Below are 25,292 nucleotides of genomic sequence, written 5' to 3'. Positions count from 1 at the left end.
TCCAGCGGGTCTCAGCTTCCGGGGGTCCCCATTGTTACCTGGTGGGATTGCCAAGTCTCACGAAGTCAGGGGCTCTGAGAGCCTGAAGAGCCGGAATTTGACAGTCCTCTCAAGGAGGGCAAAGAAGAAACCTAGAAAAGAAAACAAAAACAAAACAAACAAGAAGACGAGGCTTTCCGAGAAGGATTGTTCCTGCATTCGCATCAAGACCCATGCCCCTTCGTGTTCAGCGATGATGTCATTCGCCAACTTGAGCAATTTCCAAATTGTCTTCTTTCGCGCGGCAAGAAGCTGGCCTGAGCACGGAAGCCGGGATGAAAAGTCCTTCGCAGGAAAGTGAAGACTTCACCACATCCCGCTCCCGCTCCTGCATCACTTCCTTCCGGTAGCGAGACACCGCGGGGCGAAGCATCAAGATCGCGCAAACCGACCCAAAAGTTCCTTAGCTCCGCGCCCCGGGCTCCGCGCGTCGCAGCTCGTGACGGGACTCACGGGAGAATCACGGGAGAAAGCGACATGTTGACCAATTGAGTGGAGGACAATCAGCAGGTGGCAGACACGCAGCTTCCACAACATATGTACAGACATACAGACGGGGCAACCATGCTTCGCCGGCTCGGTCAGCCTCTTGGGTCCAATCTCGGATCACCTCTTTACTGGCCTCTGCTGGAAGACGAGAGCTGAGGTGTCGCATGCCGGGCCACTGCTACCACCCACCCACCCCAAGACAGAGACTCGCCGCTGCATGGACGGGACGAGCGCCACAGCATGTCCTTCAACTTCCCATTCCAGCGGACCGATGACAACGGCCTCGGTCTTATTGGTTGAACGCGACAAGGAAACCCGTGTTGATGCGACAACTGCACACCAGCGTTTTGGATAAAAGCAAGGCGGACCGATGAGCGATCCAGGATATGTAAGCCGTGGGAGCCGGACCAGAAACTTTGGTGGGCCGTAGAATCCTACCAAGGCAGGGGTGCCTCCCGCATCTCATGTTAATTTGCTTGACATGATTTCGATCTTGTTAACAATGCCACACTGCTGCCCGCCGTGGTGACGCGGCAGCGCGGCTTCGATCCTGGCCCCCCTGGGCGACCGGTCATCCGGGGAATCCGAGCTGCTGCCCTACGGTACGATCTTTGCTCCACTACCGACGTGGTACTGCAGCATGTATGAGGCTGTGCGAGCCATGCTCCCATGCTGCCATGAGGAGGGATGGCACTGTGGGTGGATGGTTATCGAAGCCCAAATGAAACCCAGCTCGCTGGACAGGTCCGTCGGGAACGGACCAAGAAGATGGGAGCCGGCCCCGAGAAACCTCCAGATCCAATCGAGGACAAGGGAAACCACCCGTGGGGAAATTACAATCCGTGTGGAAACTTGGTATAAATGTCAAGCAACCAGCCGGCTTCAATGCTGATATGACACCCACCTTCATCTTCCAACTCAAGTCCCATCTACAGTCGTTTTAACCGCTCAACTCATCAATATGAGGACCTCCCTGCTCCCAGCTCTCGCCGCCGTCACCCCGGTCCTCGCCGGGTTTGACACCTGGGCGCCCCCGGGACCGTATGATGGTAATGACGGCCGGATCATAACAAGCAAGACTACGAGCAAAACGCTAACCAGTATCCGCTCCCAGTGCGAGGCCCATGCCCCATGCTCAACACCCTCACCAACCACGGCTTCCTTCCTCACAATGGTCGGAACATCGACCAGGAGACAACCGAAAACGCCCTGTATGATGCCCTCAACCTGAAGAAGACTTTGGGCGGCTTTTTGTTCGACTTCGCCATGACCACCAACCCGATCGCCAACGCGACCACCTTCTCTCTGAACGATCTCGGAAACCACAACGTCCTCGAGCACGACGCCAGTCTCAGGTATGATGCTTGACTACTGTTATCTAGATCAAATCTCTAACGTCACGCAGCCGTGCCGATGCCTATCACGGAAGTGTCCTTGCCTTCAACCACACCATCTTCGAGGAGACCAAGTCTTACTGGACCGACGAAGTCATCACCCTCAAGATGGCCGCCGACGCGAGATACTACCGGATCAAGACTTCGCAAGCCACCAACCCGGAGTACAGCATGTCCGAGCTCGGCGATGCCTTCACCTACGGAGAGTCGGCTGCCTACGTCGTTCTCTTTGGCGACAAGGAGTCCAGGACCGTCCCGAGGAACTGGGTCGAGTGGCTTTTCGGTAAGTCTATCTGTTCTGTGCCATCAGAAACGGATCGGACGAGTTTAGAAGCTAATGTTTTGCCCGTCCAAAGAGAAGGAGCAGCTGCCTCAGCACCTCGGCTGGAAGAGGCCGGCCGTGGAGTTCGTCGACGGCGATTTGGAGAGGTTCATGGGCGAGATTCAGAACTACACCAGGGAGATCGAGAACCCGGCATGCGAATCACGCAAGCAGCGCCGCAGGGGCCGGGTTCCTTCCCACTTCGGTTTCTAATCGGTGAGACAATGGATGGGAGGGACTCGGGAACATACCGGCCAAACCTCCACCGTCAATACCGTCCTGAAAATCAGTAGATCCTAGGTAGTTATACAACGACTGCAGCTCGAGACAATCTAAGCCTATCTACTACACAATCTGGAGGGCCACTCCACCATCTCGCAAAGGGAATATTGATTTAGTGCGGTATCTGCCAGCCCTTTTTCTCCAGCTAGACATGCCGACCTCTACGTCTCTAGAGATTGTACTTGGAGCGGTCATTGTTCACCCCAACCAACCACATCCCGCATACTTGGTAACCGCCGGCACCACCCGTGCTCACGTACATAGTGCTCACGTACATAGTGCAGAACAGTCTGACGGGTCTGCTGTGCCCTTCAGCCACACCACAACCATCGACCGCAGTACGACCTTCCCCAAAGGGGAGCCACGCGTTCACGGCTGAGACTCGGGCAGAGAACAGGTAAGGCTGACAAGCCCTGTCCTTCGCTGCGCTCCAACAACCCCCTCATAATAAATCGTCGTTCGACAATAGGCGCTCAAGTGAGATGATTATTAACGTAAGCTTGTCCGCAGGAGCTGGCCAAACAACGTTCTGTTTTCGTACTTCCATATTGTCTCCCTGTGAGTCATGGCTCTCATGACCTCCTCGCCCGAACGCGTCGCCCACACCACCATCACCAGTTCCATGGAATCGGGTATTAGCTTGCGCATCAAAGTTGGAGGGGATTACGAAACCGCCAGCTGGCAGCCCACGTCGCCATACTGCCGCAAATCGACTGGAAGCATCTGCAAGAGAGCCTGCATATCTGCTGATCCCCGACCACTTCATTTGTTGACCCACGACTACACCCCGTAATGCGGACAGACCCTACGCCGATTGCTCCCCAGGTACCTCACCCACCGCCCCGGCGGAGACGGGCATTCGCAGACGGAACAGCACAACAAACCCAGGCCACCCGCCTCCGGCGGTCTTGTGTGACATGGAAGGCGTGATTTTGTCCCCCCCGCCGTGCGATCGGGATTCCCAGGCTCCGCCGATAGGACTCCTCATCTCCGCTCGCGCTCCCACTCCTCCCTCATCCATCCTGCTTGTCACCAGACCATCCCTTGCAGAACCTCACCTCAAATCTCTCGCCCGCAGGTGAGGTCTCCCTAGCTTGCTGGAACGATCCAAAGCCCCGTAACGGGTCCGGGAAGTGGCGGAGTGGAATGAATGCCGATGGATTTATCACGTCGTCTCTGTCATAGATAGGTAGGGATTGGGTTCATCGTCTAAGCGCAGCGTCACTTGGCGCTAGAGGCTATTTGATATTCAAGTTGGGTACTTGCAGCTAGACCTTTCGGAACATCGATCGAATTTATATCTGGGCCCTTGCCGAAGGGACGGTATTCGGGAACTGTCACAGGTAGTTGAGGAGGCTCGGAGTATGTTATCCTACCCATGGACGGCGTGAGCTATTGTTTAATAAGTCCAAGCCGCGGGGTGACAAATTTATCTCAGCCGGAATAGCTCAGTGGGAGAGCGTAGCACTCGTACCAACGCGATCAGGTCCAATGCTAAGGTCCACGGTTCAATCCCGTGTTTCGGCATCTCTAGAAAGGACTGTGAATTAATTTCACTTTTTGCAGAACTACATACTATGTAGAAGAATAAGTAGTTGAACCCTCGTTGTGCACTGAGGGAAGAGTGGAAAGAGGAAAACAAATCTCTATAACCTGAAGGGAATAGGTAATATTAAGGCTTGCTACCTACTAGTCCCCTACCTACCTAAAGATAAGGGAATACAGCACTCGCGTGCATAGCTCCGGCTCACCGAATCCATTTCGCCGTTTACCTAGATAACTACCTAACGAACGCCTAACCTCTATCTATATTTGACTCAAATGTACAATGATCACTAGAACTGGAAGAAACCGAACCAAGCAGAACCCAAACCGGAACTAATAAACAAAAAGAGAAGAGAACAAACTGGAAGAAAAAGATGCAGCAAACGCGAACACGCGACCGTTAAATCACCTCTTCGAAACGACCCTCCGCCCCTCATCATCCGTCACAACCAGCTCCTGGGCCGTAAAGAACCACTTGAAGACGCCGGCGCGTTTCGCCATGCCAACCCACTGCAACGCCGGCACGCTCGGCAAGCCCCGAACCCCGCGGTTCCCGTCCTCTTCCAACGCCTTCTCGACCCACGCGGCCAAAGCCTCTGTCCGCACGCTGGCGGTCGCGGGGTGGCTGACGATCCGCATCGCCTTCACCTCAGACCCTTGCCCGTCCATGTATTCATCACTACCACTGCCCGTCCGCGCCACCGCATCCGCCACCGCAGCAGCGACCTCGTCAACGGGCGCCACATGCAGGCTGCCGCTGATGTGGTTGAAGTCGGGCCGCACGCCGAGCTGCGGTGCCGTGGAGAGGATGCTACGGGCTAGGGCGTTTTCCATTTCCGTCAGTTGGTCGTCCCCACTGTTCCCTCCCACTCTGTCAATGTCCTCAACCTCGGGAGTCTCCTTTGGTGCTGCTGTTGGCGACAGGGCGGTGGGCCGATGGGCCGTGATGCGCAAGCCAGCCTGTCGCGCTGCGTTGGCAAGGTAGCGCTCGGCCGCCCATTTGGACGCTACGTATCCGAGCGCCGGGTCGGGTCGTGGCCCGAGTTTCCCTTCGTGCTGGCGGTGGTCGGCATCCTCCTCGTAGTCTGCTACCGCACCGGAGCTGAGCACGTGCAGGGCCGAACCCGTGTGCGCGGCCAGCCGGGCAAGCCCCTTGACGGCGTTGACGTTGACGGGCTTGAGCGCCGCATAGCCGTCCCAGAAGTTGCGGTCGGCTGCGACGTGGAGGATGACGTCGAGGGATTGGAGCTCGGGCGCCTCGGTTGGGATGGCAGGCAGCTCGGTGGGTATGACACGTATCTTGTTGTTGCTGTCGGAGAGGTTGGGGAATAGACGGGTGAGGTCTCGACGGTCGGCATCTGGCCGCGCCAGGACGATGACCTGCGCAATGCGTGCGTCGGCAACTAGAAGCGGCATTATGTTCTTGCCAAGAAGGCCCGTCGCACCGGTGACGAGCACGCGAAGACCGTTGCCCGTGTCTTTGTGTCTCTGTTGCTGCGGGACAAGATCTGCCAAATCAAAGTCAAGAGCCGTCTCCTCGTCCCAATCTGGACCAGCAGCTCCTCCTCCGGATGTCTCGAGCAGTGGCATCAGCAGTATCGCCATGCTCCCAAGTTCTGGGGCGCCCATTAGCTTGCTGAGACGGGGCGCCTCGCCGCCCAATGTGCTCTTGATGGCCGCCTGCAGCTTCACCAGCAGCAGCGAGTTGCCGCCGGCGCGGAAGAAGTCGGTTCGTCGCGTTAACGGCTCGGCGGCCAGCGCGTATGGCGGCAGCAAGGTAGCCCATATATCGGCAAGACGTTGTTCGGCAGCTGTCAGAAGACCTTCCGCCTGCTGCTGCCCGGTCGAGAGGAGAGCCTCGGGCAGTGCCAAGTCCCGCACAGCATTGCGGTCGACCTTGCCATGTGCCGTCAGGGGAATCTCGTCGACTGGAACAAGGACCGCCGGAATCATGTACTGGGGGAGGGAAAGGGCCAGACGCGCGCGTAGCTGGTCAAGTACTCCGGCGACGGTTGTGGAGGCCGTCTTGCTGTTGGTTTCTTGCATAACGACATGCGCAACAAGGAACCCATCGTGATCGCCTTCCCCGTCGCGTAGGGTGACTACAACAGACGCCAATGCACCGGCAGCCTCCTTGAGTATCACCCCCTCGATTTCGCCCAGTTCGACCCGGAAGCCGCGAATCTTGACCTGAGCATCGCCGGCGATGCGGCCCTCCACTGTGAGTCTGCCTTGGGAATCGAGGCGTCCATAATCACCAGTACGGTACATACGACCCCAACCACTCGCCGTCTTGTTGTCGCTAGGAGCAAAAGGATCCGCCGGAAATCGATCCGCGGTGACATCTGGTCGACCAAGGTACTCATTGTCGCCTACCCCGGCGCCCCCTATGATGATCTCGCCCGGCACGCCAAGCGGCACAGGTCGTAAGTCCTCGTCGACGATATAGATGGCGTAATTGGGGAGTATGCGAATTGGAACCGGAACGGTCACCTCGGCGTCCTGACGCAACAAGACCTCGCCCTTGGCCGCCGAGATGGTGGCCTCGGTCGGACCATATGTGTGGAAGACGCGCAGCTTCGGCAAAGTTTGGCTCAGTGCGCGGAACGAGTCCAGCAAGCTCTGCGGCGCCTTTTCGCCGCCGAACCAGGCTGACGTCAGGGCCGTGCAGCGACGGAGGCCGTTGGATGCAAAACGGAACCACATGCTCCACTCAGACGACGTAGTTATGGCACATGTTACCCCTTCTTCAGCCATGAGCTGTGTCAGTTCGACGGGATCCCCGCGGGTGTGGACCGGGGCAATAACGAGACAGCCGCCGGTGGTGAAGGCAGAGGCTATTTGCTTCAAGGAGCCGTCCGCGGTCAGCGGCAACTGCTGGAGCACGACACCGTTAGCCCCGAGGTCCGCGGCCGTATCCCATTGTCGGATATAGCCCTCGGCCATAGCGCGGAAGCTGGCATGCTTGACCACAACGCCTTTTGGTGTACCGGTGGAGCCGCTGGTAAAGATGATGTAGGCTGGGCTTTGTGACTGGGCCGTCGTTTTGATCCGTTCAGTGTTGCTGCCCGGAGCCGTGGCTGGGAGGGCCGATAGGTTGACGAGGGCGGTCGGATGCTCTATCCCAATGTCTTTCGTGAGACCGGCCATGGTATCGTCAGTCAGGATAACGGCCGGCTGTGCCGCTTTGACATAGCCGTCGAGACGTGAGGCCGAGACTTTGAGATCAAGTGGCAGGTAGACGGCCCCCACACGCATGATGGCGATAAGCGAGGCCATCCAACCGGCCGCCGGGGTTTGGAACACGCCCACAACGGATCCTTGACGGGTCTTCTCGGGCAGGAGATCGCAAAGCACGCGTGCTATACTGTCAACCTGCTCATTCAGCGCCGCGTAGGTCCAACAACGACCGAAACCGTCCTTGATGGCGATGTTGTCCGGGTACTGGGCAATGACTTGGTCGATGCGGTGGGCAACGGTGTCGGGCCATTCGAGATGCATTTCAGGGCCTACAACTTGCAGTCAGTAATGGCTTTTACTTCCGGCGGGACTCTTGCGGAGGGCTTCTCGCTTCACCCGGGGTCGGCAAGGGGGGTGGGTATGGGAGAGATGAAACAAGAAACCAACAAAAAACAAGAAACGGAAAAGAAAGAAACACACCTTTACCCCGTTCCAAGGCCACCTTCACATCCTCACCATCCCACTTCTCCAACTCATCCACCACCACATTCCCCCCACCATCCCCCGTCACCACCCCCAAGACATTCTCAAACCCGCTCAAAAACAACTCGGCCGCCTCCTGCGTATACAACCCCCCATACATATACACCGACACCAGCGCCGTCTCGTCGTACTCGACAATCTCCACCGCCACATCGTACGACCCGTCGGGCAACATCCACGCGTGGTCGCTCACGGCACAGCCGCCCCAGCGCATGGCGGCCTGCTCGCGCGTCACCAGCTTGTAGTCGACAATCACCTGGCACAGCGGCGGGTGGGTGTTGGACCGCGGCACCGCCAGCTCGTCGAGCAGGACCTCGAAGGGGAGCTGCGAGTGCTCGAGGGCCGCGTGCACTTTGCGGCGGGTTGCTTCGATGGCTTGGCCGAAGGTTTCGCTGTTGTTGTTATTTTGGCCCTTGTTGTTGCTGCTGTCGGCAGAAGAACCAAAGACGAGCGGGAGGATGTTCAGAAAGTTGCCGATGCTGCCGAGGAACTGGGCGCCGACACGGTTGGCGTCGGCGATGCCGATGACAATGTTCTTCTCGTCCTTGCTTGCTGTGCTCCCGGTCGAAGAAGCGGTTGGGGCAGCCGAGGGCAGGAGTCGGAGGATGAGGGCTTGCAGGGCGGCGAGATAGCCGTGGAACGAGGTGGCGCGGTGGGTGCGCGCGAGCTGCTTCAGGCGGGCGGCCACGTCGGGCTGGAGCCGGCGCCGGGCGACGGAGCTGGGGCAGTACCGGTCCTGCGGCTGTCTGACTTGGGTGCGGGAAAAGGGGAGCAGTTCGATGGGCCGGGTGAGATCCACCCCGGCGAGTGTCTGGCGGAAGTGGTTGATGGCGGGCTGCAGCTTGCCCGAGGTGTAAGCCAACGTTTCTTGTTTTCCAAACGCCGTGGCCTGGAACTCGGCGGCTAGGGGAGGCGGTGGGCTGGACCCCCATCGGTAGGCTTGGTAGGCCTGGTTGATATCGGCCATCAGGATGGTTATGCTGTACCCGTCCAGCGAGATGTGGTGCCCGCTCATGGACAGCCAGTGGACTGTGTCCGATAGCGAGAGGAGCTGCACGCGCACTTGGCCCCAGTCCCCGAGATCCCACTCATGCTTCCGCATGGCGACGAGTTCTTGGGCCGCCTGGGCCTCGGACTCGATCGTGCCTGTTTCCAGACGCAAAAGCCCCTTGGACAGGATGCCTTGCATGGGCGTCTTGTGAGTGCCGCTCTCGTCTTGTTCGTCGCCCCAGAAGTAGCGCGTGCGCAGGGCCTCGTGCCGTTGTGCTACCGCCTCCACAGCCTCGGCGAGATGGCGGGTCTGGATGCGTCCCTCGAGGCGGAATTGATACGCCATATTGAAGGCCGTGTGGTCATCGACGTAGTGGTGGAGAAACCAAAAACGCTTTTGTCCATATGTCATTGGCTCTTTGGTCTCGGTCGACGTTTCAATGATGGCTCTCCGGCGAGCTGCTTCTCGCTCCTTTTCCAGTGCCCGCATCACTTCTTGCGGGTGGATTTGCATTGCGGCGGCCTTTTGGGCCGAGCCATCGTCTAACCCTCCCCAGGTCTCTGGGGGTGATTCCTGAGGCGTGTCTTGTGCTTCACCGGCTTGGCGATTACTTGTGCCGTTCGAGTCTGTTGTTTCGGGTTCTGTTCCTATCGCGGCCGTTGGTGGCGTCCTTGGCGAGGCCGGTCCACTAGTTGAAACAACGTCTGATGCTGCACCAACTGAAGAGGGAGCAATCAAAGGGGGTGGGGTGACAGCAGAAGATGGGGCAACGGCAGGAGCCGAAGCAACAATAGGAGCTGAAGCAACAACAGGAGCTGAAGCAGTAGAGTCCAGGTTCAAAATGGTGGCCGGGATCCTGTCGAGAATCTCGCCCAACAGAGACTCAACCGTGGTGTCGGCCCCCAGAATCTTGAGCACAGGCATGTCAATGTCGAGTTCCTTGAGGAACCAGGACCGCAGCTCGACGGCCATGATGGAGTCGACGCCCTGCCCGATAACACTGGCCTTGGGATCCACAGTCGTGTCGTTATGAGCCATCAAGATGCGTCGCAGGCGGTCGACAAAGGCGTCCCGGACCACATCCCTCGCTTCGTCGAGCGACTTGATGGCCGCCAGCCGCACACGCAGACGCTCCGTCTTGTTAGCCCCGCCGTGCCCACCGTGAGCCCCCGCGCCGGCAGCGGCATCGTGTAGCATGAAATGGCTGAATCGCGGGTTGGTGCGCAGCTGGATGTGTGTCTGGGGATCGTCGCGGAAGAGAGAAACCCCCGTCGCCACCTCCGCCACACCCTGGGCACGCGAGCCAGGTCGTCCCGCAAGAACCGTCTCTGCAAAAAGCTCGTGCAAGTCACGCTCGGAAACCCCGCGATACGTCAGCCGCAAGAGGAAGTCGGCGTAGTTCGAATCACCCTTCTTCTTGTTGTGCTCCACGTAGCCGCGCCCGTAGACGAAGCTGATGGCCATGTTGGACCCGGCCACGCCGCGCACGTCGCGGCGCTGCGCCGCCAGCGCGTTCATGAACTGGTTGGCCATGACGTACGCCGACTGCCCGCCGTTGCCCACCACCTGGGCGGTCGAGGTCATGAGCACGAAGAAATCGAGCGGGGCGTCGTAGAAGAGCTCGTCGAGCAGCACCGAGCCATCGACTTTGGGCGGGGCGCTGCGTTCGAGCGAGTCCATGTCGAGGTCCTCGAAGAGCTTGTCCTCGAGCACCATAGCGCCGTTGACGACGCCGATGATGGGTGGCATCCTGGCGGCCTGCATGGTGTCGAGGGCAGCGCGCAGGGAGTCGCGGGATGTTACATCTATGGGCAAAACCTGGATGCGGCAGGCGTCGCTGTACTCGGTGGAGAGCGCGGCAATGAAGCGAGGGTCGATCTTGGGCCGTCGGCTGCCGATCACAACGTGACGTGCGCCGCGGGAAACCATCCATTCACAGAGGGACTGACCGAGATCGCCGGCAAGACCGATGAGTAAATATGTTCCGTCGGCCCGGAAGATGGTGCCGTGGTCAATGGGCCGCACGAGGGCGCGCACCGAGGACGATGCAGTCCAGTCGACGGCGGTGAACTTGGTGAGCTTGACGGGGGTGTCCGTGACATCTTGGAGCGGGACGAAGGACTCGGAAGTTGCCCCATGCTGTCGCTGCTGCCTCCTCGTCACGGCCTGCCAAGCGGCCTTGAGACGACTGCCCACCTGGTCGGCGTCGGCATCGGGAGACAAGCGAGGTTGCACACACACAAACTCTGCCGCCGTGGCTTTGTGAATGCTCGGCGGGAGAATACGGCCAAAGAGGTCGGAGCAGTCGGTGGTCGTGTCGCTAGAGTCAGGAGACGCTGTACTAGCCAAGTTGACGAAAAAGGAGACATCGCGTGGCAGCAGTGCGCGCCCCTGGCGCAGAGACATCTTGTCGTGAACCAAAATATACGGGCCATGCTGCTGCTGCTGTTGTTGTTTCGGTGTGTTAGTCTTGGCCGCTGTAGTATAAACAACGCGCATGCCTTCCCACTGGGATTCTCTCTCGAGCGCATTCCGGAGATGTTCGTCTGCTTCGTGCACAAGCACGGTACCGAAGCGCGGCGCCGCAGCAAGGATACTCTGCGCGACAAGATGGGCGCCAGCCGCGAGGAGAGACGCCGCCAGTGTCTCTTTGGTTGTATCAGTGCTGTGATTGTTGATATTACCATTCGCACGGCCATACACGCCATATTCGCCATATCCGCCATATCTGTTGTTGCTGTTTTGTGTGACACGCGCCGTCCACTCGACCGGGACGCGAGTGCAAGACTCGACGGCGGTGTCAGCCAGCGCAACCAGGTTTTCGTGTCCGTTGGCCACATCAGTCCCCACAAACAGCGTGAGAAAACCGGCGTCGCCAACTTTGACCACTTGCAACAATGACTGCTCGACCCGCAGCACAACACTCCCACGAGCCGTTGGCGGTGGTGTCGGGGAGATCCTTAGAGGCGACACGGCAGCCAGCTCGAATGCAGTGCCGTCTGGTGTTGGCTCCAGGGCAACTGTGTTCTCGCCCAATGCAAAGTCATCAAACACGGGACGACGATAGGCGTTGTACCGAAGGTTGGCCTGTATATCCGGCATCAACCGCGGCACTAGCAGCCGTCCGTTTTCATAATGCGTCTCGGGCTCGACAGTCCAGAGCACCGTACCCTCCTTGGCATACTGCCCACCCAGTTCCAGACGTATAAGGGCCTCGGCAATGGACTGGGATGTCATCTCCGTCGTACCGTCAAAGTCGAGCAACTGCAAGTTGATGCTGGGATATTCGAGGCGTACAACGCGCGACAAGCCAAGCGTCAGCGACGAAAAGGGGCGTTCATCGCGCGCCCCACGCGTCACCCACAGGATACTGCCGGCATTGCGAAAGAGTGTTTTGAGGGCCTCGAGCTTGGCCGAGGTACGCGTCTCGAGGAGCTGCTCGTCCAGTTCAGTGAGTGATAACACGGCGGTTCCGGGTTCGAGTTTAGCTTGGTGGCGGCTGTTGAGCTCTTCGGGATGTGCTATTATGCTGATGTCGCGGTAATGCGGGCCGAGTACGGTGGCGATGTCGTCGGCGAGCTGTCTGACGGAGGGTGTGCGACCGCCAATGATAACCAACTCCCTGGCACCGTCCCCATGAAGAACAGTGCTAGTAGGGCCAGGAACAGCGAGCGGCTCGCGCAGACTATTGACACGGTCGTCAACAGCCTGGCAAGCAAAGACGGAAAACCACTGCTCCTCGTTGAGAACAGGGACATGGCTGTCCACGCCGCCAAAACCATGCCGGCGTGTAAGGGCATCCCACTTATCGAGGGTGAGACACGGTCCGTCCCTGCGCGCATCATCTTTCATGGCCCCAGCCCACCAGCCCGGCATACCGCCCATCACCAGATTGATAACGAGCGTGTGGTCGGACACGATCTCGAGCGCAACCAGGTATCCGCCTGGCCGAAGGAGACGGCGTACATGCGTCAGTACACCATCCAGGTCCCCCGTCGCGTGGAGCACGTTGGACGCAATCACAACATCGTACGTCCCGGCCACAAACCCCTGCTCCTCAGGCGCCCGCTCCATGTCGAACGTGGCAAAGGACATGCGGTCGGCGTACTCATTGTCGGCAAATGAGTCCTGGGCGCGCGACAGGAACCCGGCGCCAATATCGCTAAAGGTGTAGCTCGAGAAAGCACCGCGCAGCTCACCAAGGATCTGCCGTGTAGCACTGCCCGTACCCGCGCCGACTTCGAACAGGTTCATGCGCGGGTAGCGGTGGGCGAGCTGGCCTACGACGCGGGCAATCCAGCGGTTGGCCGTATCAACACCGGCGCAGTCGGCATAGAAGCGGTCTAAGAGGCCATCCTTCATCATGTGCTCGAGCATATTACCGTCGCGCCGGATCTCGGTCGCAATGTTCTCGCCCACAGCTTCCGTGATTTGCGCGTCGGAACGGCCGCGGTACCGGCCCATCAGCGACCGGATGAAGGCTGGTGTGTCGTTGAGGGCTTCGCGCGGTACGGCACCGCATTCGCCACGCTGTACCCTATCCAAGAGTCGGCCGGCGTAGGCGAGCATGCATTGATAATGCGGTAAAGCCGCGTCCCTCTCGGCCGGTGTCAGTGTCTCGTACAATCTGCGGAGGTAAAAGAAGCCGACGCGGTTAAGGTTCCTCCACAGCTCGGAGATCTCGCGCGGCACCAGCTCCTTGTTCTGCTCAACCGCCTCGGCAGCATCGAGCGTTGCCGGACGGTAGTTGAAGCGGGAAAACATGATGGTATCGTCGCGGGGGGAGGGCGTCGCCAGGTACGTGACCTTAAGCGTGTCAAACTGCACAAAAGCGTGGGACGCCGCGGCATGGTCATCACTGCTGCCAGCAAAGACATCAATGTCGCAGACCATCGGCGCATCGGGCACCAGACGAACTGTGGTCTGATATTGCAGAGCCCGGGTGGCGGGTCGGGGGCCAGCAGACGCGGCGGCCGTAGCAGTCCGGTGGTGGGAAAAGAAAAAGGGGTTAATAACAATGGACCGGATCTCTGTCGGAACAAGCAGGGCATGTAGACGGTTGTCGAGAGGGTGCGTATAAGCCGCGAAGCAAGTCTGCACGGCCGAGTCTAGCCACCCGGGATGTACCAACAGCTGGTCCTCCCAAGCGCCTCCTGCTTCGTCCTCAATCTCCCCCGTTGCCCATCCCAACTTGCGTTGGATCGAGCGTACGCCTGTGAAGGGAGTGGAATAATTATATCCGAGGTTTGCAAACTGCGAGTACAGCATCTCAGGCGCCGTATCGACAAGGTTGACCTCGTCATAATACCGCGTAGCGGGAAGCGTATGCGGCATCGCGTCATGGAAGTCCACCTCGATGGCAGTACTGAAATTGAGGGCAAGCGGTGTACCGCTCGCGTCCAGAGGCAGTCCGGAATGGCAGGTGATATGGGCCGCCAACCCGTTGTTGTTGGAGCGAGTCACTCGCAAGTTGACGTTGATTTCGACACCGATGTTCTCGTCAGTAAAGGCCAGCGCCCGGCCGATAGCCACGTCGCGTAGTGTGACGAGCCCAAGTTGTCGGTCTCCGCCAGCAGCGGTAGCAGCAACAACCGCGACAGCCTCGACGGCCAGAGACACAAAGCCCATAGCAGGAAACACGTTTTGGCCTTGCAATCCGTGGCCCTGAATCCAGCTGATCTCGGATGGTCGGAGGATATTGCGCCACGCAACTGTATCGGCTGTCTCTACCTCTACCATGCGTCGTCCAAGCAGCGGGTGCGGCGGCGCGTGTAAGTGCCGATGGCCACCTGAGAAACGGGAGAGGGCCAAAAACGAACGGGGTCGGTCAAAGGGATAGCCGGGGAGATCGGCTAGTGGTCGTTTTTGCTGGTGTTGCCGCTGCTGCTCGGGCAAGAGAGCAACCCCCGAGACCAGGTTCTCAAATGCATCAAAGTTGACGGAGGAGGTACCCAACTGTGTCCAGATATACCCCAAAGCTGACGCCAGCTCGTCGATATCGTCCTTGGCTCGGCGCAGCACCCCTGTATAGGGGATCTTCTCCCCGGTTAGCGCCTCGATCGTATCAAGGGCCGGACCTTTCAGTGCGGGATGCGGGCCTAGTTCGATGGCGATGTCAAAGGGCCCGGCATCGTCCACAGCGCACGAGACGGCCGGCGCAAACAAGACCGGGTTCGTCATGTTGTCGGCCCAGTATTGGGGGTCCTGCACGTCCTCCTTGGTCATGACATGCCCACCACCACCAATAACACTGGAGAACCAAGAAACCGTGCTGTCGCCGTCGCCCACGGCGTAGCCGGCTCTTGCCAGACCCGCAAGATAGGGCGCCTCACACGGCAACATGTGCGTGGAATGGTATGCCGTGTCGACAGTGAGGCGGCGCGCAAACTTCTTTTCATCCTTGAAGATCGCCACCGCCTCCTCAATAACCTCTTCGTCGCCAGACAGGGTAATACTGGTAGGCGAGTTGCGCGCCGCCACCTGGATCCGCCCAGCAAAGCAGTCAAGCCGGCAGAAGGCGAGGGCGTCTTCGTACGAGGTACCCACAGCCATCATGGCACCGCGGCAGCCCGCGCCATCACCACCATCCCCATCCCCATCCTCATCATCACCCGGCGGGCCCGACGCAAGAGCCGCATGCAACCCCCTATAATACGCCACGCGCAGCGCATCCTCCGCCGTCAGGAACCCGGCCGCGTACGCCGCCGCGATCTCGCCCGACGAGTGGCCCACCACGGCGCGGAACCTCAACCCCGCCGCGCGCACCATGTCCACCAAGACGATCTGCACGGCCGTGCACAGCGGCTGCGACACGGCCGCCTCGGCGACGCGCGACGTCTGCGGGTCGGCCAGCAGCTGCGCGCTGAGCGTCCAGTCCGGGCGGTCCCCCGCGGGGAGGGTGGCGAGGGCGCGCTGGAGCTCGGCCAGGCGGTGGGACGCGAAGGGGGATGACTCCAGGAGGCGGGCGCCCATGCGCGGCCATTGCGCGCCTTGGCCGGTGAAGATGCCGAGGATGGAGGCGGGGTGGGTGAGGTCGTGGTGGCGTGTTGATAGATCGCTCGTTGCGTCGCTGCTGCTGTTGAGGAGAGCGTCGATCCGTGTGATGGCTTCTGGGATGGTGCTGGCTACGATGGTCTTGCGGTAGCCTAGGGTGGAACGCCGGGTTTGGAGCGTGTATGCTAGCGAGCGGATGTCGGTGTTGGGGTGGGTGTCGAGGTAGACCCGTAGGTCGGAAAGGGTGGCGCGGAGGGCTGACGGGGAGGCGGCGGATAGGATGAGCGGAGTGAAGGATGGGGTGCCCACGGTAGAGAGGCTGGGATTGTTGCCAGTGGTGGGCGCGGGTGACGATTCGGGTTCGAAGTACTCGATGATGGCATGGGCATTCGTGCCACCGAATCCTGTCCCAGACCACCGGCCGTCAGTATTAGAGAGGTTCACTTCTTGATCTCGATCGGTTTATTCTGCACGTACCAAAACTGTTGACGCTCACTCGCCGCGGCTGGCCTGCAAGAAGCTGAGGCCAGGGCTTGGGAGCTGTAGGAACCTCGAGATGCGTGTAGTACGGGGCAACCCGATCACTCAAGTTCTCAAAATGGAGGTTAGGTGGGATGATGCCCTTCTGCATAGCCAACGCAGATCCAATTAGGCTAGCAAGGCCGGCAGCGCCCTCTGTGTGACTGCAAAGTGTATTTTAGCGTTTGTTTATTCTTTGCCCCATTGTGTAGCCCGCCGGGGCGGGGGCGGGGAGCGTTCTTTGGCATTTGACATGGGTGGGTAGGTAGGAAGCGCGAAACATACCCGATAATGGTCTTGATGGAGCCCACGTAAAGTGTATCAGTGACCTTGCCGTCCCCAAAAAACGACTGTGAGATAGCCTCGGCTTCTTGGGGATCGCCAGCCTGTGTCCCAGTGCCGTGGGCATGGAAAAACTGAGGGCGGTCTTTGATATCGTTGATATCCAGCCCAGAGCGCGCATAGGCTTCACGGATGAGAGCTGCCTGCGCCTGGTTGCTTGGGACAGTTATGCCGGTAGTCTTGCCGTCCTGGTTTACTGTAATTATTTGGATCCTGCTTAGTACACGTATACAGGTATATGAAGGCGGAAAAAGGGAGAGCGGGCCGAAGAAAAGAGAAGATCCGCCAAAGACATACCAGCCGTACCGCGGATGATACAATCAATATGATCGCCATCGCGCAGTGCCGCACTAAGGGGCTTCAGCACCACCGAGGCCACGCCTTCGCCGCGGGCATAACCATCGGCCGCCGCATCCCACATCTTGCTGGTCCCCGTCGGCGAGAGCATGTGCAATTTACTTTCGCCAATAAACATGCCTGTGACCACAGGCCCAAAAGGAGATTAGCATCACACTCCATCTTCTCGTAAAACTGGTAGGAAAGCGAAAACGCACCAGGCGCTAGCATCAAGTTCACACCAGCCGCAACAGCCACCCGACACTCCCCGTTGCGCAGGGCCGTCACGCCCTGGTGCACCGCGACAAGCGACGACGAGCAAGCCGTATCGATGGTCATACTGGGGCCGTGCCAGTCGAAGAAATACGACAGGCGGTTGGCTACGATGGCCCGGCTTATGCCCGTCGCCGTGTAGGTTGGCATCTGGTCCCAGTCGCGCGCCATGACCTGCGCCCAGTCGTCACACATGAGCCCGACATAGGCGGCCGTATCGCTGCCCCGGAGATCTTCTAGTTTCTGTCCGCTGGCACATCTGGTCATGGTCAACTTGGGTCCCCAAGGGCTTGTAGTGCGTGTACAAAGGGGCGGGATACGTATGGCTTGCCAAACAACAGGAGACTTACAGCGAATCGTACACAGTTTCCATCAAAAGACGCTGCTGCGGGTCCATAGCCTCGGCCTCGGCCGCAGGGATGTTGAAAAAGCCATTGTCAAACTGCGTCACATCCTCCTCTAGAAAGTAGGCTTTCTGCGCATCGGTAGCGCCGTGGTGAGACCCGTTGCTATGGTAGAAGCCGGCAATGTCGAAACGGTCGGCCGGGACGCGCTTCGTCAGATCGCGCGGTGCGCGTAGCAAGTCCCATAGCTTCGATGGGGAGTCGCAGCCGCCCGGGAAGCGACATGCCATGCCGATGACGGCGATAGGCTCCTGGGTTTGGTCTTGTGGTGCCATGGTTATGGACGTGTTACGCAATGCAGTTGATGATCTTTACCAGGCTTGCTTGGGTTGAACAACTCGTGGGACCAGACGCGTAGTCAGTCGAGGCTGTGTACTAGTAATTCACCGCTTCCCAGGTCGCTGGGAATGGCACTATATGTTGCATGCGTCAGTACGCAGAGCATGGGACGGCGGGACAATGGACTTTGAGGACTCGGCATGCTGATCTTTGGTGTCAACGATATTGTCCCGGTCACCGGATTGGATTACTATCAAAGGGCTCATGGGCGTTTACAGTATTACTCTCAACTAGGTAACCAATCAGGAACTCAACACATGCGTCAACAAGAAAGATCGGTACGGACTACTGCACTCCGGCTGCCGTGGGACGAGATGAAACCCTTCCAGCCGACTTCATGAACCCGGGTTACTCATCTTGGGGCTGTCAGCTTGCCTCCGTCCGGTAAGTGTGGGAGCCAACAAAGTCAAAATGATTCAGCCGCAATCAATGGAGAATAGCAAGATGCTATTTTTGTCGGGGATTTTGCTCTCCGCGGACATGACTCGGAGCTCCTTTTTCTTTTGCATCGTTTAGGTTACCTACAGGTAGGTAGGTTGGTACCACACACACACACCGAAACACGCCGAGTTGTTGCGCGCGTTCAAGGTTTCTGGAGAAGCTCGGTTGCAGCGAATGTAACCTCACTACCAGGGACCGACCTTCTGGGTAGAGCTGGGTTGCCTCACAAGTTACTACTGGGACCGTGTTTTGCTCAGCTCTACCTACCTAGACAAATGTTATTCACAATAATATCAATAATATCCCTGTCACCGAGGGAAAAGGGAGGGTAGAATGAGCCTTGTCCTGGAAAACCTGGAAGTTGCGGCAAACAATCCCAAGTCATGTACGTCAACAACCTCCTCGAAGCCGTGCGGGCCAACCGGCTTTGCAAGTCGTTCGCCATCAAGATCTCAACCAACGGCCAGGTAGTGCAGATTGCACGCAACGCCGGCTTCGACTGCCTGTTCATCGACCTTGAGCACGGTTGGCTCAGCCTGGCCGAGGCGGCTAACCTGTGCCATGTCGGCCTCCTCGCCGGCATCACCCCGTTCGTCCGCGTGCCGCACCAGTGTGGGATCGGCTTTATGCAGCGCGTTCTCGACGGCGGCGCCATGGGTGTCATTTTCCCCCACGTAGAGTCGGCAGGTATGAACTATGAACTCTCTCCCTCTAGCCTCCTGCTTGTTAGGTACCCTTCTTCTTGTCTGATACAGTTCTGCTGCCTCCAGAAGACGCAAAAGAGGCAGTCGATAACTGCAAATACCCGCCTCTCGGGCGCCGGTCCATCACCGGGCAGACACCCCTCTGCGGCATGCAGCCTCTCCCCCCGGCCGAGCTGATTGAGCAGACAAACCGCAGCGGTTCGACCGTGCTTGTCATGGTTGAGAGTGCCAAGGCCGTCGACAGTGCCGACGAGATTGCGGCCGTCGAGGGGGTTGATGCCATCATCATGGGCTCCCAGGATCTGTGCGTCGATCTGGGCGTGCCCGGTCAGGTCGACAGCCCCAAGGTGCGCTCGGCTTTGGAGACTGTCAGCCGGGCCTGCCGTGACCATGGCAAGACCTTTGGGGTTGCCGGTATTTACAACAACCCGACCTTGCAGGACTGGGCCATCAACACCCTGGGAGCCCGGTTCTTGCTTGTGCAGTTGGATGTTTCCCTCCTGACACTGGGTGGCGCTCAGGCAGTAGCTGCGGTTCCGGGCGTGAAACAGTAAAATAGCCATCGGCGGAGGAGAGGCTCAAGAAAAAAAGGGCAGGATAAGATATCTTATGTGCATATGACAATAGATCCATGCTCTACTCACTGTGCCTATTTAAATAAACGTTGGATATGAGGCACGCTTGCACGTCGATTCTTCGCACCCCAGACCTCCGTCTTCTGTCATATCCGCTCTCACACCTTTCAACAAGGAACCGTGTGCGCAACCACTCCCCGTTCGGTAACAGAAAGGCAGTGGCGTAAGACGAAGGATCCAATGCCGCAGCCAGCATTGGTCAAGACTAGGTACTGTTCCATATCCAGAGGATCATGTGGTTTGTTTTGTCAACAAAAGGGGGTGACGGGGTTTGGTTTCTGCACCCCCAACGCCCCAGCAACGTACAAACTGTCCAGAATGTCCACTGTCCATTGACAATATCCATTGTCCAGATCCAGGTATCCTGCAGTGGGGAGCGGTACGTTGCTGTCGCAAAAGCGTCGTCGCAATTGCGAGTCAGCAATTGCACCCTCGACTGTCACAAGTGCGCACGAATCATTACTCCCAGAGTTACCGTGCCACACTCGTACATGAATGCTGCTGAACGGTCGGAAGCCACCCTTGAGCGATTCCGTGCAGAAGACAGGTAGGGACCCAGCGACGCCGCAACCATGGCACAGGCACTTGCCAAAGAGTAATTGCTGCCGGTCGGAGGAATCTCTTGCCGGCAAGGCCATGGCTGACCCGCATCTTGCAGAAGCCAATGTGCCGAGATAATGGTAGGAGGACTTTCCAGGCACAGCCGTGCAGAGTTGTATTAGTTGTATCACGTCAGCGGGACTCTCGACGCGCGGAGGATTTCGTAGCATTTCGGCCAACAACCCGGACGCCTGAATCGGGAACCTCTGCGATTGGAACGAGGAAGTCGGGCGAGCCGAGAAGTGTCAATTGCACGGCGTTGTATTGCGTTTCAGAAGGTTGGTAACTTTCTCTCAATGTTGTTCTCATGGAATACTAGTACAGGTTGAGCCAAGGGGGGGAGGGGAGAGAGAGAGACAGAGAGAGCCTCGAACATGAACCGAGAATAAGGGCTCAAATAAACAAGAAAGCAACAAGGCAAAAGACCTACAGATCAAAACAATGACAGTCACAGAAACGCAGTCCGCCTTGATCGGTGGGCCTGATGGCGAGATCATCCTCTCCAAGTCATGCCCACTGCCACAGGGAGAGCTTCGAGATGACGAACTGGCCGTGGCTGTCAAGGCGATCGCACTCAATCCCGTCGACTCAAAGATGAAGGGGGACTTTCTCACGCTGGGGGCCACGCTGGGGTTCGATGCCGCCGGCGTGGTGACGGCCGTGGGGTCTACGGCCGAGAAGCAATGGGGATATCGCGTGGGCGACCGCGTCGTCGTCGCCATCAACGGCATGAATCCCGTGCGGCCAACCATAGGCGGCTTTGCGGAATACACGAGATCATACGCATGGGGCACGCTCAAAATTCCGGATGCCTGGACATTTGCTCAGGGCGCGGGCGGCATGGGCGGGAGCGCCTGGCTCACGGTTCCCTGGGCCCTCTTCCACTCGCTCGGGCTGCCCGCCGGACCCGAACTCGAGCCACTGCACAGCCGTCGTCTGACGCCGGCCGGACTCGAGCCCAAGATCAACATCATCACCTCCCACAGCCTGCCTCGCAAGCCCAGGCTCAACCCCAGCGGCCGCGGCATCGATACCACCAACCAACAAGTCACCACGGTCCTAGTTAACGGCGGCGGCAGCTACACGGGCACATGCGCGATCCAGCTGCTGAAACTCGCCGGCTTCTACGTGGTAGCAACATGCTCGCCCCGCAGCTTCAAGCAGACTAAATCTTTCGGGGCCGACGCCGTGTTCGACTACAACTCAGCGACGTGCGCGGCCGACATCCGCGCGCACACGCGCGACAATCTCCGGCTAGCGATCGACTGCATCGCCACCCCCGACACGATGAAGCTGTGCTACGCGGCCATGGGCCGGGCCGGCGGGCGGTACGCGGCGCTGGACCCCTTCAGCCCCGACGTGGCGGCGACGCGGGCCGTGGTGCGCCCGAGCTGGGTGGTGGGCATGGAGCCGCTGGGCGACGAGATTGTGTGGCCGGCGCCGTACGGACGCGACGCCAACCCGGCCGCGCTCGAGTTCTGCAGGGCCTGGAACCCGACCATGCAGCGCCTGCTCGACCGCGGCCTGGTTCGCCTGCACCCGCAGCGCGTGCGCGACACGGGGCTGGCTGGCGCCTTGGAGGGTCTGGCCGAGATTCGGGCGAAGAAGTTCGCGGGGGAGAAGCTCATCTTTACTTTGTGAGAGTACCTTTGTATGTGCAGCAAGGCACGGATGGAATTATGGCTGCTTTTGTGTACCGTACCTTATCTATGAATTCAAGTCTGCTTCGCTCCTGAATGAAAGAGCTATACGCGTTGAACCCAAGTCGGCGGCCGCTTACATGTACCTACCTACTTAGGTAGGTAACAGTGTAGGCGGCGGTGATACCTCTGGGAGGGGGGGCGCCACCAGCAAACAACAAACATGGTGTCAGTGTCCTTGTAGGTAGGCCACTTGTGATACTCCCAATTACCATGCGCACGTGCTTTGAAAGGAGAAAGGAAAAAGCAACATGGCAAATTACATGTATTCACACGACCTTAGTTGCATCATTGTTTTAGATGTGCTTAGATCTAATAACCAACACATGATCATCAATTAATCTAAGATAGGTAACTTGTCTGCTTTCCATGATCCCCAGCAACCTCGATCGATCAAACCACCCCGCCACCGAGCGCGACGGCAACAAGCCCAGCCGCCAATACACCAAAGAGGACGCGACCCGCCGGGCGCAGCACAGCGCCAGCACCCGTCACGACGGCTGACGAGGCGGGCGGCGTCTGCTGAGTCGTATTAGACACTGTGGACGCAGACACAGTTGGTGCAGCAGAGCCCAAAAGCTTCTCTGCACCCGCGGTAATCGTAATGGGTGACAGTCGGTCCCAGATGCTGGTAAAAATGTAGGGAGTTGTCGTGACCACGCCATTCACGTCGACCGTGTTGGTGCAGTACCCGTTATCGCCCTGCAAGACGCATGCTACGTAGCTAGCACTGAGTGGTCGATGGGTTAGAATAGGTAGGTAGGTAACGTTACCACAGCGGGGTGAGAGAGAAAGGGAGAAAAAGAAAAAGAAGAGAAAAGAAGAAGAAAGCAAAGAGAGGATAACGTACACGGTTGTCGTAGGGGCGGGGCCGTCAGTCACAGTCCAATCGGCCGTATATTGTATGCTGCCCTGCATTATGGATAAGCCACCTACAACCCGGGAGCATTCATTTGTCGGCTCTGGAACTGTGGCCGTCGTTCGGCAGTCGATCGAGAATAACGTCCCTTCCGGCAGGACGGAGACGACCGACGCCTCGAATGCGGCACCCTCAATCCGGTCCAGGAGCACTGTGGCAACCGGGAGAGCCGAACTGCTAGCTTGGGCCGCTGTCATGGTGGCAAGCGCTGCCACGAGACACACACCAAGAAGGGTTTGTTTGGCCATGATTGATCCAAGGCGGGATGTGGGTTACGGAAAGGGGGTAAGATGTTGTTTCGGCTTCTCGGGCTTTCTCGCTCTCTCCTACGACGCTTGCGGCTTGCAAAATGTATTACTAAATTTTGGTGGCCACCTATTTGTAGGTTTCGTGCAGTTCTCAAATATTACGAGGCACCCGGACGGAACCTCGGTAAGGTACCGTCTCGAAAACAAGATTGTGGTCTCAGATAGGTTGTGGTCTTCAACGGCTGCGGTCGCATCTCGGCGTCGTCCTTGGCCTGCCGAAATGCCCCGAAATTCTCCAGCCGCAGCTAGCCTGCTTAGGTACGAACATACCGCGAGCCCGTACTGGTTCCAGCCATTTGCAGCATCACAACTCATCCACTCGTCAGACAGACTGTCAACGAGTTTTCAAACCGCCGCAGGAGCATTGTTCCGGTTGGAAAGGAGGAGTAGTAAACCTTATGTCAGTTTGGTGTGCGAATAGTTCCGCCCAGTTATGCTTACCCCTTTTTCTTTTATTCGGTGGTTTTCTTTTTCTTTTTAAAAACAATCCATTTGTATTTATACAACTTACACACACCCTTCCAACGCGAATAAAGACTCAGCCCTAATACCTAACCTTAAAATTACTACAGCGGCGGCACTGTACACACGAAACCACCAAAACCCCAAATAGCTCAAGCTGAGCGTAATTACGAGCGCCATGTCCGATACCGTTCTCTACGAGAATGCTTTGTATACCAAGGCGAGGCGCGGACTGCTTTGCAAGGTATGTCTGTCCTGAGAAACGACAGACAGAGTGGGAACAAATACTAACAAAGATACCACAGGCCTTCGTGGTACGGATGGTGACGAACCCGCTCATCATACACTTTGCCAAAAATGCCGGTTTCGAGCTCGTATGGGTCGAGATGGAGCACTCGACCTATTCCACCTCCGAGGCCTGCGTGCTCACGAGCGCCGCCATGATGGCTGGCATCACACCCATCGTCCGTGTGCCGTACGAGTGCGGCATGGGCTACGTGCAGCGGGTGCTCGACTCGGGAGCCATGGGTGTGGTGTTCCCGCACATCGTCACGGCCGCCGACGCCGAAGCTGCCGTCCAAATGTGCAAGTTCCCGCCCCGGGGGCGCCGCTCGCTGTGGCTACAGCAGGCCGCCGCCGGTCTACGCACTTCGATGCCGATGCAGACTATGGCCGACGACGTTAATGCGACGGCATCGGCCGTCGGTGTGATGATCGAAGCCGTCGACAGCATCCCCAACGTCGACGCCATCGCCGCCGTCGACGGCGTCGACATGCTCGTTGTCGGCTGCATGGACCTATCGGCCGACATGGGCGCGCCCGGTATGACCAACAGACCAGAATTCCGCGCCGCCCTCGAGGCCGTCAGCGCGGCATGCCGGCGCCATAACAAGATCTTTGGCTTGGCCGGCAGCTACAAGGACCTTAACTTTCTGGACTGGGTTATCAACACCCTGGGGGTACGTATGGTCTTGGGTTATGTTGATTCGAATCTCCTCTCGGCTGGCGCCGGGGAGAGTATCAAGGTGTTATCCAGCATCGATCGCACTGCGCTTTCCGTGCCTGTATCTAACTCCAATGGTGCGGCTGCGGCCGTCAACGGCGGCTGTACCATCCCTACTCTTCCCAACGGTAACGGGACTGTCGAGTACTTGAAGGGCAAACAGGACTTGGGGAGCAAACATGATTCGATTCGGGTTTCGGTCGCACCTTTGTAACTGTATCTAGGTACCTTAGGCAGGTAGGTAGGTAGGTAGGTAGGTACTCCAAGCCGGTATTATTTAGAGGACAGAAACAATGATAAGGAAAGAAATAACCTGGAACCCAAAGATCCTGCACAGAGTAACATTGGTAGCATCAGAGTTTTGTTGGCTACCCTACCTAAGTACCTAAAGCACCTACTTACCCAAAGCATCTCCCAGACATCAGAACTCTACTTGACATCAGGCTGCAATAGCTAAGCTACGACAAACCCATGCCGTCGGCTGGTCCGACCTGTAAGTACGAGACTTGTCCGTGTGGCCGATACGGCC

The 25,292-nt window shown here is 58.3% G+C and overlaps 6 protein-coding genes and 1 non-coding gene across 7 annotated transcripts; 5 read left to right on the top strand and 2 right to left on the bottom strand.

Annotated features, from left to right (window-relative positions):
* Positions 1-1,489: 1,489 nt before the first annotated feature.
* Positions 1,490-2,457, top strand: B0H64DRAFT_378938 (Peroxidase, family 2-domain-containing protein; the record flags this gene model as incomplete). The annotated part of the gene is made up of 4 exons (XM_062802612.1): positions 1,490-1,577; positions 1,643-1,883; positions 1,934-2,205; positions 2,279-2,457. 4 exons carry the CDS (start codon positions 1,490-1,492, stop codon positions 2,455-2,457), a joined length of 780 nt encoding a protein of 259 aa, XP_062653707.1.
* A 1,506-nt stretch (positions 2,458-3,963) lies between these two features.
* Positions 3,964-4,053, top strand: B0H64DRAFT_t180. Its single transcript has one exon. It is a non-coding gene; the product is annotated as a tRNA-Thr (tRNA).
* A 150-nt stretch (positions 4,054-4,203) lies between these two features.
* Positions 4,204-17,927, bottom strand: B0H64DRAFT_369028 (BcPKS5, polyketide synthase; the record flags this gene model as incomplete). Its single annotated transcript, XM_062801997.1, has 9 exons — positions 4,204-7,586; positions 7,738-9,411; positions 9,475-11,431; positions 11,537-16,182; positions 16,256-16,461; positions 16,583-16,835; positions 16,937-17,116; positions 17,194-17,507; positions 17,599-17,927. The coding sequence occupies 9 exons, from the start codon at positions 17,925-17,927 to the stop codon at positions 4,477-4,479; spliced, it is 12,669 nt and encodes a 4,222-aa protein (XP_062653706.1). The 3' UTR covers positions 4,204-4,476.
* A 602-nt stretch (positions 17,928-18,529) lies between these two features.
* B0H64DRAFT_413596 (Pyruvate/Phosphoenolpyruvate kinase-like domain-containing protein) lies at positions 18,530-19,776 on the top strand. The gene is made up of 2 exons (XM_062804992.1): positions 18,530-19,119; positions 19,203-19,776. Exons 1-2 carry the CDS (start codon positions 18,816-18,818, stop codon positions 19,688-19,690), a joined length of 792 nt encoding a protein of 263 aa, XP_062653705.1. The 5' UTR covers positions 18,530-18,815; the 3' UTR covers positions 19,691-19,776.
* Positions 19,777-20,266: 490 nt separating this feature from the next.
* B0H64DRAFT_427916 (uncharacterized protein) lies at positions 20,267-22,012 on the top strand (the record flags this gene model as incomplete). The annotated part of the gene is made up of 2 exons (XM_062805819.1): positions 20,267-20,318; positions 20,820-22,012. 2 exons carry the CDS (start codon positions 20,267-20,269, stop codon positions 22,010-22,012), a joined length of 1,245 nt encoding a protein of 414 aa, XP_062653704.1.
* Positions 22,013-22,434: 422 nt separating this feature from the next.
* Positions 22,435-23,443, bottom strand: B0H64DRAFT_413593 (uncharacterized protein). The gene is made up of 2 exons (XM_062804991.1): positions 22,922-23,443; positions 22,435-22,801 (listed from the first exon to the last, which is right to left on the bottom strand). The coding sequence occupies exons 1-2, from the start codon at positions 23,236-23,238 to the stop codon at positions 22,465-22,467; spliced, it is 654 nt and encodes a 217-aa protein (XP_062653703.1). The 5' UTR covers positions 23,239-23,443; the 3' UTR covers positions 22,435-22,464.
* Positions 23,444-23,938: 495 nt separating this feature from the next.
* B0H64DRAFT_453189 (Pyruvate/Phosphoenolpyruvate kinase-like domain-containing protein) lies at positions 23,939-24,977 on the top strand (the record flags this gene model as incomplete). The annotated part of the gene is made up of 3 exons (XM_062807232.1): positions 23,939-24,004; positions 24,066-24,824; positions 24,927-24,977. The coding sequence occupies 3 exons, from the start codon at positions 23,939-23,941 to the stop codon at positions 24,975-24,977; spliced, it is 876 nt and encodes a 291-aa protein (XP_062653702.1).
* Positions 24,978-25,292: the final 315 nt, after the last annotated feature.

This window comes from Chaetomium fimeti, assembly GCF_033439085.1.
Source record: "Chaetomium fimeti strain CBS 168.71 chromosome Unknown B0H64scaffold_15, whole genome shotgun sequence".
Classification (NCBI taxonomy): Eukaryota; Fungi; Ascomycota; class Sordariomycetes; order Sordariales; family Chaetomiaceae; genus Chaetomium; species Chaetomium fimeti.
The sequence above is the reverse complement of the archived record's forward strand: the minus strand, read 5'-3'. Positions and strand labels throughout refer to the sequence as shown.

Bases quoted from the DNA above. Each gene is read 5' to 3' on its own strand.
- B0H64DRAFT_413596 (XM_062804992.1), top strand. From the start codon at position 18,816: ATGTACGTCAACAACCTCCTCGAAGCCGTGCGGGCCAACCGGCTTTGC. The intron at 19,120-19,202 runs GTATGAACTATG...TGCTGCCTCCAG, and splicing joins CCCCCACGTAGAGTCGGCAG to AAGACGCAAAAGAGGCAGTC.
- B0H64DRAFT_413593 (XM_062804991.1), bottom strand. From the start codon at position 23,238: ATGGCCAAACAAACCCTTCTTGGTGTGTGTCTCGTGGCAGCGCTTGCC. The intron at 22,802-22,921 runs GTACGTTATCCT...TCGACCACTCAG, and splicing joins CCCGCCCCTACGACAACCGT to TGCTAGCTACGTAGCATGCG.